The sequence below is a fragment of the Solea solea genome, chromosome 21 (assembly GCF_958295425.1).
Source record: "Solea solea chromosome 21, fSolSol10.1, whole genome shotgun sequence".
In the NCBI taxonomy this organism is placed as follows: domain Eukaryota; kingdom Metazoa; phylum Chordata; class Actinopteri; order Pleuronectiformes; family Soleidae; genus Solea; species Solea solea.
The window spans coordinates 21,077,807-21,093,651 of NC_081154.1; the positions used below are offsets into that span (position 1 = coordinate 21,077,807).

The 15,845-nt window shown below is 39.9% G+C and overlaps 1 protein-coding gene across 1 annotated transcript; it reads right to left on the reverse strand.

Moving 5' to 3' along the window:
- Positions 1 to 922: 922 nt before the first annotated feature.
- Positions 923 to 15,604, reverse strand: LOC131448936 (nucleolar transcription factor 1-A-like). The gene is made up of 11 exons (XM_058621770.1): positions 15,342 to 15,604; positions 15,088 to 15,263; positions 9,309 to 9,377; positions 8,056 to 8,199; positions 5,204 to 5,268; positions 4,663 to 4,770; positions 3,975 to 4,116; positions 3,388 to 3,429; positions 2,357 to 2,428; positions 1,419 to 1,487; positions 923 to 1,335 (listed from the first exon to the last, which is right to left on the reverse strand). The coding sequence occupies exons 1-11, from the start codon at positions 15,367 to 15,369 to the stop codon at positions 1,267 to 1,269; spliced, it is 984 nt and encodes a 327-aa protein (XP_058477753.1). The 5' UTR covers positions 15,370 to 15,604; the 3' UTR covers positions 923 to 1,266.
- Between the last annotated feature and the right edge of the window lie 241 nt (positions 15,605 to 15,845).

Sequence of the window (15,845 nt, forward strand, 5' to 3'; positions counted from 1 at the left end):
TGTAATGTAATGTAATGAGCTCACAGAAGTGGAGGGAATGTGGATGGAAAAGCCTGATGAGGTCATTTCTTACACCTTCTCAGAAGTCTATGATGACTATGATGATAAGTCTGCTGGAGGAACTGTGGAAATCAAAATGCAAACCACTACCATGTTTTCTGGGACTGTCCTGTCATTAAGGGCTATTGGAGAGAGATACATAATGCCCTACAGGTCATCTTCAACTGCCAACTACCCCTCGAGAGTAAGGTTATGTTGTTTTTCAGACGCATACCTGAGGAATGGCCGAAAGGGGATAAACATTTACTAAATATCTTGCTGGTGGCCTGTAAACAGAGTCTAACCAGGAAATGGTTTTCACAAGAGAGCCCAACTTTAAATCTGTGGATGGACATTACAATGGACATGAATAAGATGAATAAGACAATAAGATTGTTATGTCATAAATTGGAGAAAGTTGCTTCATACTGGGAGAACTGGGTCAAATATGTCACAGCCCATAGGCCTGATTTCACAAACCAATGACTGCTGTGCGACAAGGATCACTCCCTACCTGTACATAGTTGTATTGTTGTTGTTGTTGTGTGTTTTTCTTTTCTGTATTTAGTCATAAACCAAAAGTATTATTTGGACAATAGATGTAAGATGAATGCATACAAGTTATACTGGATGTGAATATCTGATTCTGACTGTCAATAAAAAATTAATAACAAAAAAAAAGAAAAGCGCTTGAAAATAAAAAATGTATTGTTATTATTTTTATTATCATTATTATTATTATTATTTTTATTATCATCCCCATGTGGGTTCCGAGTTGTCGTTCAACTCAAAAGATTGTGGGTTCAATTCCCAGCTCCTCCAGTCTACATGCTGATGTGTCTTTGGCAGCGTGTGAATGCATTGTGTGGTCATGAGGACAGGCTTCAATCAGAGGTCATTTTTATAGAACACTGTTTTTTTGAATTGAAACATCTCCTTTAAGGTTTACAGATATAAAAACATCTTATGAGGTCAACACCTGCTTTCACCATCAACAGCATCATAAATATATGACGTCAGCTGGGACGAGCACCGGCGTCCCCTGTGACACTCATGTGGCTTAAGCAGTAGAAGATGAACGAGTGATTGTTTGTTCAAATCCTCTTTAACGCGTGTTTCTCTCTGAGGTTCTTTGTAAAGACGAAGAACTTTTAAATATAGTTCTGGTATATTTAAAATCAATGTTCTTAGATCCACAATCCTGCTGTGAACATGTCTCATCACTATCTAATACATCTGAAACGTGATGTCGTCCTCCTCCTCCTCCTCCTCCTCGTCCTCTTCCTCTTCCTCTTCCTGTGGATCACAGGTTGATATTTATACCATCAGTTGCAGACCAGAATAGAAACATTTAAAAACATATGCTTCAGTTTTCTCACCTCATTACAGTCAAAATCATCATCATCATCATCACTGCTGCTCTCCTCAATGTCTTCATCTTCAGAATCCTGTGTGACATACAGTAAAAATACACTTATGAGGCAATAATTAACATTTATGTCACAATCATCCACAACACATTGATTGCAGTTCATGATTGAGCTCCTAACTCCACTCACACTAAACCCAGAACTGCCTGTATGAACAGTTCCAGTCTGGTGACAGCCTATGACACAATCTCTCACCCCATCCTTCTCAATAGATTATCTACCATAGGCATCCCCTGTCACTACAGGTGTGCCCCAGGGTTCAGTCCTGGGGCCCCTCCTCTTTATCATCTACCTCCTTCCCTTTGGCAATATCTTCTGCAAATGTAAAATCCACTTCCACTGTTTCGCAGATGCTCACCAAATTCCACACACCCACCCCTGGTTAGGGTTCACCTCGGATCTCCTCAAATTAAACTGATAAAAGAGAAATCCTCATTATCTACAGGTGACAGTTGTTTCCCCCTCCCCTCAGGTTAAGTCTGTATCATTACTATCATTACAATCCTACATCACTAACATAACCAGGTCTGCTTATTGCCATCTTCACAATATTAAGGCGCTTTATAAGTATTTATGGTTATTATTATCATTATTATTGTTATTATCATCACCATTAACATTATTGTTATCATCATCATTATTATTGTTATTATTGTTGTTATTATGATTATTAATAATAATCGACTCCGCCCTCCCCTCACCCCCCGTACAACCTCAATCCTTGTCCACAGCCTCGTCACCTCCTGCACCGTCTACTGTTGTTAGACATTCCCTTTGATAGTGTGCAAACTGCATGTTAATATGTTAATTGTTGATTTATGTGTCTGAACATTTTAATCAGACTTCTGAATTCATTTAAAGATGTTACCATCAATAATTTCACTTACTGATGGTCTGTTTGGGCTCAGTGCTTCTCTTCCTTCAGTGTTCGTGTCCCCAGATTTAAGGAGCTGCGGTTTCTGCAAAGACAAAAAACGAGGGTTCATTTTCAAAATAAAGGGGTGATGTTTTGTGATGTCAGTGTTGATTTTCCACAGTGGCACAAACTAAAGAAATGAATAAAATCATCCCTGAGTGCAGGAAAGTAAGAGGTCTCTTCATTCCTAAATTAACCTCAGTCCTCACATGGAGAACACAGTACATTTTATAATGTTGTATGTTTCGTGATGTTTTGTGCGAGTATAGATCTGCAAGATTTATAAAGACAAGTTTTATGAATACGTATGAGAAAGTGTGGGAATCACAGGGTCCACGATACCAATAACATCATAACATCACAATACAATGATTCTGTGATAATAAGACAATCATTTAGCAACACATGACGATATCTGTGAAAAAACAGAACAAAGTGCATGAAATCCATGTATGGAAGGTGGATGGAGCGTCTCTTAACATTATCCTGCTGTAGACTCTCTCTTCTTCCACCCAAGTGTCCCTCATTCATTTGAGCTGCACCGGCACGAGGAGACTTGAAGTAGCGTCGGCTGGTCAGCAGTTCATTAAAATTTGCCCTGGTGTATCTGCTAACGCACGAGGAAGGACGACGATATATCACCACAATTGATATTTTGACCCACCCCTAGCAGGAAGATTCTGGAGGATGGATTCAACGCTGAGTTTTATAAAATAAGGCCACAGGTTCGATTGCGGTCATTATCTACACCACAGTCTTGACCGTTCACCAACACTTTCATACAGCACAGCTACAGCATGTGCAGCTTCTTTCAAACCCATTCACACGCCGTCGGTGCAGCCGTCAGAGGCGACGTGGGGTTAAGGGTCTTGTCCAAGGACACATGTGTACGTACACTAGCGGAGCCGGGACCGCTGAGCTGCTGTCCTTTAAAAGAACTTCTCATCGTGCCCCCAAGTGTTAGAGCTCAAAGCTTCGGCCACAGACTTCAACATTACTCACCTTTAGGTTTCGATCCAGTTTAATCTCATACGCTCTCTTCAGCTGGAAGAAATCACACAAAGTAAAGCTTTACTTCTCCTGTCAAACACCATGATAATGTTGGCCTATTATTATTATTATTATTATAATAATAATAATAATAATAATAATAATAATAATAATAGTAATAGTAATATAATAATAATACTAATAATAATACTAATAATAATAACAATACTAATAGTAATAATACTAATACTAATAATATAATAACAGTAATAATGACAATAATAATATTATTATAATAACAATAATAACAACAATAATAATATAATAACAATTATAATTATAATAATATAATAATAATAATGATAATAATGACGATATTTCTAAATCCACTGTTGATGATCACAGGAAAATTAAATTGTCCAATTGTCCAATTGTCCCTCCTCTTGCGAGTCATACATGATTTGCTTCTGATAGTGGTTTACAGCAAATGCAAAGTTCATGAGCAGAGCATCTCCCTTCTGGTCTACTGTAGTAGAGGGTTGACAAATCAGTACCTCACAGAACCACACTAGGTTTTAGGTTTATTTGTGTTTTCATACCTTTCGGCAGCGTCTTTGGTAGTTCTTCCTCTCTCCGTCACTTAAATCTTTCCAGCGTTGACCGCAAACATTTGCATAGTTATGTTTTCCGACACCAGCCATAGATGACATTTGCTCTTTGCAGAATAGAATATAGGCATTGCTGCAGAAACACAAACAAATGTAAGTAACTAAATATGACAAAGCCAAGTCAGAGGCAGAGCATCATCTCTCCTGTGTGCCGGGATTAGGTCAGCATTTAGTGAGTAAATGCTGACCGCTGACCTCTGGCAGCCATGTTTTCTATAACCGTAAGACTCCACACTCACAGTTCAGAAAGAAATGCTTTGTTTTTAATTAATCAAAAGTGTAAAAGATTAAACAGCCACAACTGTAAACATAACAGTGGCTAATTGCTACGAAGCATACATGGAAGGAAACGCCTTCGTAGTGAGATGTGACCTGCTTGGCATTTCGTCGCCACATTTAAGTAGTGTAGAGTGGCGAGGCCCCGTGGAGGTCATTTCACCAGAATCCACCGGAAGTAAACAAAAATGTTAACTGTGTTCATTTTTAACGTGTTAAACTATTTAAATTCATCGCCAAAATGAATGCGTTAATGTTCACAGCAATATTACATATTGATTAAAATACACTGACTTGCATCTTAGTCCAATAAGGTGCGAGTAAATGTGTGTGTGTGTCTTACAAATGAGGCCTGGGAGGCAGACCAGCTCCACCTTCAGTTCCAGTCTGCACAGGCTCAGACTCCTTCCTCCTCCTGCACGTATTATATGGAGACTCCACCCCTTTTTCACTGAAAGACAGAATTAGCTTGATGCTGATTTTACATGGACATACAACAAATGTTTCCAGTGACAGTGAGACGCTGTCTCTCAACACTGATCTCATACAATCCAACCTGAACTTCACTGAAGTTTCAGCCTGGTACCTTCTAAACCAGTGCCTCAATCACAACAATCAGAGAACTGTGTGATTTTTCATCTTCGTCAGTAATGATGTGTGTGTCTTCCAGACATGGTTCAGGGGGCAGACCATCTACAGGTTCAGTCTGCACACGTCTTCCTGCTCCTGCACATATAAACGGATTTCCCACGCTTTGTTCTCTGAAAGACGGACTTTGCTTAACAAATTTACACACACACACACACACACACACACACACACACACACAACACACACAACACACACATGATGTGTGTGTGTGCATACTGTGTATGGTATGGTACCTGAGTTCACGTTTCCTTGCCAAGTATTCTCGATATGCACACTTGTATTTCTTCCCATATGGAGCCTGTGATACAAAGAGAGGAGTCAGTTATTAATCATGGAACACTGAGGCCTGAATGAACAAAACAAACAGGCCAGACTAAAATACCAATGTAGTCTGGCCTTTACTCCAATTTCTCTCTGAGTCTTAGTAGTGGTTAGGGTTTAGTCATTTTAGACCTTTTAAACCGTAGACCTTGTATCACCATTGACAGTACATCTGTGCTAGCAGGGATCCTCTCCCAGGACGTGCAGTAGGTATCACAGGTACAGAAACACGTTCAGCAGATTACAAACAAGACATCAGATTTACATAGAGAGGAAAGAGTGGGCAGTCTGTGGCCAAGTGGATAGGGAACTTGGCTTGTAACTGGAAGGTCGCCAGTTTTCCCACCAGGTCAAAAGGGCTGGTGTACCCCTGAGCAAGGTACCCAACCCCCATTGCTCCCCGGGCGCTACTCAGTGTGACTGCCCACTGCTCCTAATTCTAGGATGGGTCAAATGCAGAGAAATAATTTCCCTAAGGGGATTAATAAAGTATAAGATTTAGATTTAGAGAAGAAGATAGAGACCAGGAGCATTAATTCATTAGAGAGGAAGAGCACAAACTAGGGGGAAAGAGAAAATAAAGTCATAAGTCAAAATATTGTCATGATTAAGTGTGAGGGAGGAGAGAAAGAGAGAAAGAGAGGCCTGTGGCAGCAGAACTAATGGCATATTTCCACAGGCTCTACTCGCCTCGCCACGGTTTAAGTAGTGTATTCCATTCCATTCACAATGGGGAAAGCAAAAGAATTGTCAAAGGATCTGCGAGAAAAGGTAATTGAACGGCATAAAACAGGAAAGAGGTATAAAAAGATATCCAAGGAATTGAGAATGCCAATCAGCAGTGTTCAAATGCCGATTAAGAAGTGGAAAATGATGGATTGTGTATAAACCAAACCACGGTCAGGTAGACCAGCAAAGTTTTCAGCCACAACTGCCAGGAAAATTGTTCGAGATGCAAAGAAAAATCCACAAATAACTTCAGCTGAAATACAGGACTCTCTGAAAAATTGTGGTGTGGCTGCTTCAAGATACACAATAAGGAGGCACTTGTGGAGGCCAGAAGAAAGCCATCTCTGCACAAATGGCAAAGTATCCCGCTTACATTACGCCAAACAGCACAGAGACAAGCCTCAAAACTTCTGCAACAAAGTCATTTGGAGTGATGAGACCAAAATTGAACTTTTTGGCCACAACCATAAACGAGTCAACAAGGTCTATGATGAAAGGAACAACATTCCTACTGTGAAACACGGAGGTGGATCACTGATGTTTTGGGGATGTGTGAGCTACAAAGGCACAGGAAACTTGGTCAAAATTGATGGCAAGATGAATGCAGCATGTTATCAGAAAATACTGGAGGAAAATTTGCACTCATCAGCCGGAAGCTGCGCATGGGACGTTTTTGGACATTCCAACATGACAATGATCCAAAACACAAGGCCAAGTCGACCTGTCATTGGCTACAGCAGAACAAAGCGAAGGTTCTGGAGTGGCCATCTCAATCTCCTGACCTCAATATCATTGAGGTCTCAAACGTGCAGTTCATGCAAGACAGCCCAAGAACTTACAGGAACTGGAGGCTTTTTGCTAAGAAGAATGGGCAGCTTTGCCATCTGAGAAAATAAAGAACCTCATCCACAACTACCACAAAAGACTTCAAGCTGTCATTGATGTTAAAGGGGGCAATACACGGTACTAACAACTGGGGTATGTAAACTTTGGATCAGGGTCATTTGGGTACTTTCTTTTGTCATTTTGATTTAAAAAGAGTAAACACAGTTGTTTGCCAATAAATAGCTTCACCCAACCATTAACCATGAGTGGAAGAAAGGTTTTAGTGTTATCATTCATATTCTCTGAAGAATGGCCAAGTAATCATAAATTCTCCCAGGGTATGTAAACTTATGAGCACAAGTGTATATACAGTGTGTTTAAAAATGTGAATAAAGCACAAAATCCTTCTAATAATTTTGATTTCGATGCATTGGGAACACTGCACATTATATTCTAAATCAAAACATGAAGAAACATGTATCCATTTTTTAACTACTTTACAGAAAATGAGGAAAAATGAATAATCGGCTGTTAAAAAATAGCAGTGTCTGCGTTTTTCTTTGCAAACTGAAATATTTATTTTATAAAACTGAGAAATCTTTAGGATTAAGGTCCGGGGATTGGGCTGGCCACTCCTGGGCTGGAATATCTGTTCACAGGTGCAACACAGATGTGAAGCAGTTCTCAGAAACAGAGATTATACAACTAAATATAAGAGAAGTTAAGGGATTCACAGAAACGCTTAATCCTAAAGATTTTTCAGTTTATACAGTAAACATTTCAGTTTGTAAAGAAAAATGCAGACACTGCTATTTTTAGTAAACAGTCGATTATTCATTTTCTGTAAAGAAGTTGAAAAATGGATACATGTTTCTTCATGTTTTGATTTAGAATATAATGTGCAGTGTTCCCAATGCATCGTAATAAAAATTATTATAGGGATTTTGTGCTTTATTCATGTTTTTAAACACACTGCTATTACTTTTGAACACAAGACAAGAAGACAAGAAGGCCGGGTTTGAGTTCAAGCCCAAACCCCAGAGTTGGGAGAGTTGGGAGAGTTGGTGTGCCGGGCTGCGTTGGGTTCGGGCTTAAAGACCCGTGGGTCAGGTCGGGTCGTAATTGTCAGGCCCGTTCAGAACTCTAGTTGTGTATAAAAAACAGTATGTAAATAAAATTGGATTCATTTAGTTTCTCTCAGTGACTTTACCTTCTCTTCTTCTGGGAGACGTTTGTACTTCTGGTACAACACCCTCATAATGTCTCTCTGGGCCAGCTCTGGGTGCTGCTCCTTAAACTTGGCATTGTGCATGTGATAAAACATGACACTTGGAGGAGGCGGCTTCTTCTGGACCTGCAGGAAAGACCAGTGATTATAAAGTGCAGTGCACACATTTGTGGCCTTAGGAAGCCGCCTGCTGATTGGCTGACAAACAAAAAACCATGGCACAAAGAACAAGTGTATTTTCAAACAATAAAATCAAATATTTTTGAATGATTAAATCGATTTTTTAATCAAAGTGTTGTTAAAATATTGACACAAATCTAATTCCATACAGACAGAGGAACCATGGGCCAAATCTGCCAATGCGGCATCAGTATTTGTCCTGGCAGATATTTCAAAAATCTTATCTTTTCAGAGCCTTTATTCTGAAAAAAATATGAACGGATTCACAGAGATTCTGTTGCTAAAATTGGCAATAAACATATGTTTGGATAGAAAAATCTAAATTAAACACAGCTGTTGTTGTGTTATTGTAGAATCGTTGTACCAAGTTGTTTGTGACTGAAGACGTTGTGAGACACGAACAACAGTCGGTGGCAGAGGAGAAGCCTCAGTGTTGTTGTTGTGGCTGAGACTGTGTGTACGTACCTGCCCAAAGTCAATGCATTGTATTTATATAGATTCATATACATGCTTCAAAGAATAAATCAATTACAAATCGATAAAAAATATTTAGGAGGATCTCATCGAATATAACAGACAACGAGGGTGCAAGTGGGATTAGAAATTATTTGCATGCGTCATCAAAACATCGTGTTTCGGTCGTGTTGTTTCTGTGTTAAAGGTTTTTGTTACGACAACCAAAAATGCCTTTCTTTCATGTTGTCATTTTATCAGACAACTCTTTGAAGAAAGTCTTCTGGTGACTACGGTTGAACGATAATGGGGAAACATCATGATGTAATTGTTCAGTACAAGTACAGTTCAGCTGAATATGTCATTTGTGTTTCTGGAGTTGCATTAACACATGCAAATATTCATGACTCTGTGTTCTAAAACAAGGATGCAAAATTACAACTAGAGAAGTTGAACAGCTGCAGTAAACTGTGCTGCCTCTGTTTGGTCTACTGTGTCCTCTGTCAAGCAATACTATCAGACCTGACTGAGGGAGCAAGTGTTTGTATACAGTAGCAGCTGCACTTCACAAAGGGCAAATGTAGAGCATTGTTGTGCTTTACCTGTGGGCCAATAACGAGGTTCTCTTCAGCTTCAACAAGGAGCTCAGTTAGGGATCGAGTCAGGCGCATCTGAAAATCAACAACAAGGATAATACACTTCATAAAAAAAGATTTATAAAACTGCCTTCAAGGCCTACCTAAAAAACAGGCTCACACACACAGTGTCATATTTTGTTGAACTCACTCATTCACTGTGGCATTGTTTCAATAAGCTTCTGCAATGTCACAAGACTTATTTGCGTCCAGTGTTGAATTAAAACCAAGATCGTCGGGCCACTGAGCAAAGCCTTCTCCAGCACATCCCAAAGATTCTCAGAGGGGTTCAGGTCTGGACTTTCACTGTGGTGAAAATGATGTCTCATGCTCCCTGAACCAGCCCGATCAATCCTGGCATTGTCATCTTGGAATATGCCAATGGAATCCTAACAACAATAACTGAGTTTTTCTTTGGCCAGGCAAGAGAAAGAGAAAGAGAAAGAGAGACATGTGGTACAGACACCATCTGTAGAACATATCTGCATCTTTGGCTCACAACTCATTGGAAATAGCCGAGCTGACTTATTAAAACCAGGAACTGACTGGTGATATAGTCATTTCACTAGTTTTGATTTGATGTCACCCTCCCTTGGCCTCTGTATGTCTGGTCTAGATCTTGGCCATGTGGTTCAGAGCAGACCAGTGATTCCCAAAGACTGGATGTGAACCCAGGATATGAAGATGAATGGCAGGAGATCTTTGGGGGTCCCCAAACAAATTTGCACAAATTCTATGTGGGAAGTTTTAATTAATTTCCAATGATTGTTTCAAATTCAAAAATGATATTGGGTTAAAGATATGGCTGTAAATGAGTATCTTGTGTCACAATAGTTTGCCATGTTTAAAAAAGTGGGACCCCTTATAGAAGATTTTGGGCAATGTATGAATATTATATCATTACATTACATGTCATTTAGCAGACAGACAAGCAAATTACAATAAGTGCATTTCAACATTTGGGCACAAACAAGAGCTAGAAATAAGTAAGTGACATGAGACAAGATACCATCTCATAGACAGTATGGTGCACATTTTTCCTGGTGTGCTTTTACAGAACCCATCCATCCATCTTCTCCCGCTTTATCCTGCACATAGGTTCACGGGGCTGTTACATCGAATATGTATTTACTAACTGTCGTTGTTACTGTTACGCTTATTTACCAAAGTGAGACAATAAAAAGCAAAGATAACGTGTTGTATTTTTAAAGCTGCAGACATTTGAGGGCTTCCGTCTCCACTATCCGCTGTTCTCTGAGGTTTATAACCTTTTATCCTTTATACTGCACATATGAGGGTCGCGCAGAGCTACTGCAGAACAAATTAGTGAAATACACTAAATAATATAAATTTTACATTTTTATATTGATTAAAAATACATGAAATTGACAAATATTATATGATATTTCACTGAATAAGGTCACTTAAAGGGGACATATTATGCAAAATCAACTTTTTAACCATTTTAATACTTATATTTGGGACTCTGGAGGCCCTACCAGTCACCAAAGTGTGGAAAAAGAATACTCAGTCATGTTTTCGTGGTCCCCCTTAGTGTAAGTATAGGCGATAAAATGCGCAAAGTTGAATTTCCTGCGCTTATAACGGCAGCATGCGCATTTCACCGCAAATGTTACCGCCCACCAGTAAGTTTACTTGGAGAGCTCCACCTTAGCTCCACCTTGTCCCTATAAAATGCGAGAGTGCAGGCGAGGGAGGAAGAGCGGTATTATGTCAACATGGAGGGACAAGTGTGCTGTTGGTGGCTGCACAGTGGAGCACAGTGTTTTACACAAACTTCCAGCCTCAGAGGATTTTATATATGAAGCTAATGTTCCGGATAAAGTCAGCAAACGTGTGTTTGTGTGTTCGCACCACTTCACATCAGACTGCGGCCAGCGGTCGCTGTATATTTTTTTATTTACGTTTACTTCGGTCATGTCAGTTAGATCACTCATCATCACAAATCATCTTAGTGTAGTCCACACAATACACATAACCGAAAGGTAAAGCGGGAGAAGCTAAAGCTTATCTAGTCCCGCCCCCATTACCCACAGAATACATATATTCATCGTACAATACATCATTTCATCATACTTTTTCTTTTTCTTATGACATTTTGACAAAAACATGTTTCAGCATCAGGTAGCACTCAGAGATGCAGTCTAGCTCTAGACAGTCAATCAGACTCCATGTATGTCTGTACATGTGTCCGTGATATTCCGTCGTGAGTGACAGTCTCGACTTGTTGCCTGGCATGTTCAACGTCCCAAAAGTCACAAAATGATCCAATCAATAGAGGTCAATTCATCAGGTTAACTGTTAACTTGGATGGTGTGAGAGCCCGTTTCGCTTCTTGTTTTTGTTTGGTTACATTTGCTTCCACTGCAGTATCCACACGGTGTCTACAGATTTCTGTCTCTGACCTTTGTCATACTTTCCTCCTGGGTAATCTGTATCGATTAATAGTCATCTCTACATACTTCTTTTTAAATACACTCCATTCTGCTGATTTTTTCATCTCCTCATCCAGATTACTCCACTGTCTGACACCCGTGACCGATATGGTAAAGGATTTTAATGTAGTTCTTACCCTTCTCTGCCTGAAACTTATGTTCCCTCTTAGATTGTGTCCCTCCCCTCTGTTCAGGAATAATATCTGTAGATTGTGAGGAAGGCTTTTGTTGGCAGCCCTGTAAATCATCTGTACTGTGCAGGTCATTTATTAAGTCATATAATTTGAGTATTTTTGATTTGATAAATAGTTGATTTGTATGTTCTCTGTAAATGGCATAGTGTAGGATTCTCAAGGCTCTTTTTTGGAGTATAAACAGGGGATAAGTAGTGGTTTTGTAAGTGTGTCCATGCGACCGTATTTCACCGACGTACAAACACTAGAGATGTTCCGATACAATTTTTTCCCTCCCGATACCGATTCCGATACTTGTGCTGTGGGTATCGGCCGATACCGAGTACCGATACCGATACCAGTGTGTTATAAAAAAATATATATCATACTACGCCTGCATGACTGTGATATGATTATCATCACCAAATCCTTTTCCGTATCAGTCACGGGTGTCAGACAGTGGAATAATCTGGATGAGGAGATGAAAAAATCAGCAAAACAGAGTGTATTTAAAAAGAAGTATGTAGAGATGACCATTAATCGATACAGAATGACCCAGGAGGAAAGTATGACAAAGGTCAGACAGAAATCTGTAGACACCGTGTGGATACGGCAGTGGAAGCAAATGTAACCAAACAGAAGGTGACATACATGGAGTCTGATTGACTGTCTAGAGCTAGACTGCATCTCTGAGTGCTACCTGATGCTGAAACATGTTTTTGTCAAAATGTCATAAGAAAAAGAAAAATGATGTATTGTATGATGAAAATATGTATTCTGTGGGTAATGGGGACGGGACTAGATAAGCTTTAGCTTCTCCCGCTTTCCCTTTTGGTTATGTGTATTGTGTAAACTACACTAAGATGATGTGTGATGATGAGTGATCTAACTGACATGACCGAAGTAAACATACACATACATATATATAAATAAATAAATAAATAAATAAATAAATAAATAAATAAATCATTGGTGGTAAGGTTTGGCTCAGGTTAAACCCTACAGCAACGAATACAGCAAATGGACACCATTTATTGTTACCAGTGATATGTTATTTGGTTTTTCAGCTTGTACGTTTGTTTTCACTCTGGTCCAAACACCGCGGCACTGGCAGAGCTTCATGTTTCCATGACGACTGATCGGGAAAGGACGCGCGTGACATAATTTTTACATGACTCCAGATTGGTAAAATGAGTCTCTGAAGAAACGCTAAACTTTAAAAACAGAGGCATACATACGCAGGACACAGGTAAGCTGGTTAGCTGTAGCGCTGCTCTTTTCGTTTAATAAACGGGCCGCTCCAGTTTGACTGTAGACGCGCTGTAAACGAAGCTAGCGCAGCTAACAATGCTAACGGAGCTAACTGGTAAATACTGCCAAACCGCCGACATGATGAGCTAACGTTAGCTCCTTGTCTACAGGTGTCGGGTGATCAGTTCTTCTTCACACCTTCACAACAGCACAGCGCAACTGTTTCAAGAGCGGCGAAGAAGAACCGCGTCAGAGCTAACGGAGCTCTATTAAATAACGTGGTATCGGATCGGTGCATGGACTCCAGTACTCGCCGATACCCACATTTTCGGCAGTATCGGAGGCATTTCCGATACTGGTATCGGAATCGGAACAACTCTAACAAACACACACATTTTTAAGAAAAGGTCAAATAGAGCTCATAACTGACCATTCTGACACGTCCTAATTAAAAATATTTGTTTCGGTACGTCCTTCATGACCGGAGCACAGACTCAGTCTGATACAGTCACATACAGCGGCAGTTTATGCAGCTCGCCGCTGGCGATCAGCGGTGCTGTCCCTAAGTCTTTTTAACTGATTTACAGTTCGGCTTGATCCTTGTGTCGGACGTCTCTTCCTGCCATGTTGATATTGTCAGAGAACTAGTGGAGGGAGGGGGAGAGGAATGGAGCGGAGGGACCAGGAGCCAAGCGAGTGAGCACAGTAAAAAGGACAAATCAGAAACCCCCTGGAAGAAGTGGGCGTGTGTTTGCCTGTGTCTCATTTGCATATAAAGGGACCAGGCACAAAACCGAGCGTTCTGAAAGGGGCGGGTTTAGCAGGGTTATTGAACTGCTATGATGCTTCATCCTTATGGTATTTTGACCAAAGCATGTCACAGACATGTTCATTAGGACACCAGGGAACTATTTTAACTTGGGGAAATAGGGTATAATATGTCTCCTTTAATAACCTAATTATTAGGGTAGCCTAATTATTTGTCAGTCGGGTAAAACTAACCTGTCTCACAATGGTCCAAACCCAACTTACAATAGTGGGTGAATCTGCTATAACACAAATAATTAGACAATCTCATAGTTTCTAACACACATACATCCTTAATTTATCATTAAAAGCCAAAGAAATAAAGCAGCTTTGATCTTAAATAGAAGATAAGTGTATTTTCATAAGCAGTAGAAATGTTATGAGAGCGTGAACGTGAACGCGTGCAGCTCTATATCCACATATATCTCGTGTTTAAACTAAAAATATCCAGATTTTCTTTGTGGGTCATATCGCTCTGCTTTACAGAATCATTGGTTTGATTAATATAGTTATATACAAGTATACTGTGGTATAATCGTTCAGCACAAACACTAGGCAGCAGTACACAGTGCTTTAAAGCATGCAGCTCATCTCACAGGAATCCTTCACATTCACAAGCTCTTTATCCAAACACACGTAAAGGGTTTTCTCTGCATCTCAAAGCTAATGTACGCACAGTGTACAGCTGAAACAATTAATCGATTATTAATCGATTACTAAATTAATCGACAACTATTTTGATAATCGATCATCGGTTTGAAGTTTTTTTCATGGTTAAAACAAGATCTCTGATTGTTTAAGCTTCTTAAATGTGAATATTTTCTTCATCTCTTTGCTCTGGAGAACAAAGAAATCATTAAAAGTGAATCATTTTGGTTTTGAGAACATCATCATTTCCAGGTTTGACAAACACAACATGATATTTTATGGACCAAACGATTCATCAATTGATGGCGAAAATAATCGACAGATGAATCGATTTTGAGAATAATCGTTAGCTGCAGCTCTAATACAGTGTTGACAGTGTGGACCCGGGACATGAGATGAAGTGAGAGTCACCTTCTTTACAATCTGTCTCCACTTGAGTCGACAGGCTTCAGGAGAGAAAGGATGGAACGCCACGCTCTTCCAGTCCACCTTCTTCAGTCCTGCGGCGTACGCACACTCCATGTGCCGCGAGGGCGTGTTGCTCTTCATGGCAGAGAACAGCTTCAGGAGGTTTCCACTGGTCCACTCTGAGACCATCACAGAGGCGCGTTAATGTCGTACACTCCAAATGTGAAGAGTGTCAATTACTTTTGTACAATACCAACCAGACTCTCCGGGATTAATGTCGGTCATTCTGAAACGTCTCGTTTAAACGTGTATCTCTGTGGTGAGTTAGTCAAAGTGAGCAGAAGTTAGTCCGACCACGTAACTTAGTTATCTTAATCCAGCCACAGGCAAAGTGGCGACGAGCTGCCGAATACAAATGTGTATTTACTAACTGTCGTTGTTACCATTACGCTTTTTACCGAACTGAGAGATTAAAAAGCAGGGAAACGTGTTGTGTTTTTGAAGCCGCAGACATTTGAGAGCTTCCGTCTCCGCTGTTAAAGCGACCAATCAGACGCGAGTATTCTCTGAGGGTTTATTTTGGTGCACTACCGCCACCATCTGGTGCGGAGTGTGGATCAAAATGATCTACAAGCTCAAAATTATGAAAAATAATCATCCTTTATGATCAACTTTGTTGCTTTAAGTAATTCACATAATAATATATATCATTTTAATGTATAACTTATGTGATATGTATTTTATACCAAACTTAATTTTAA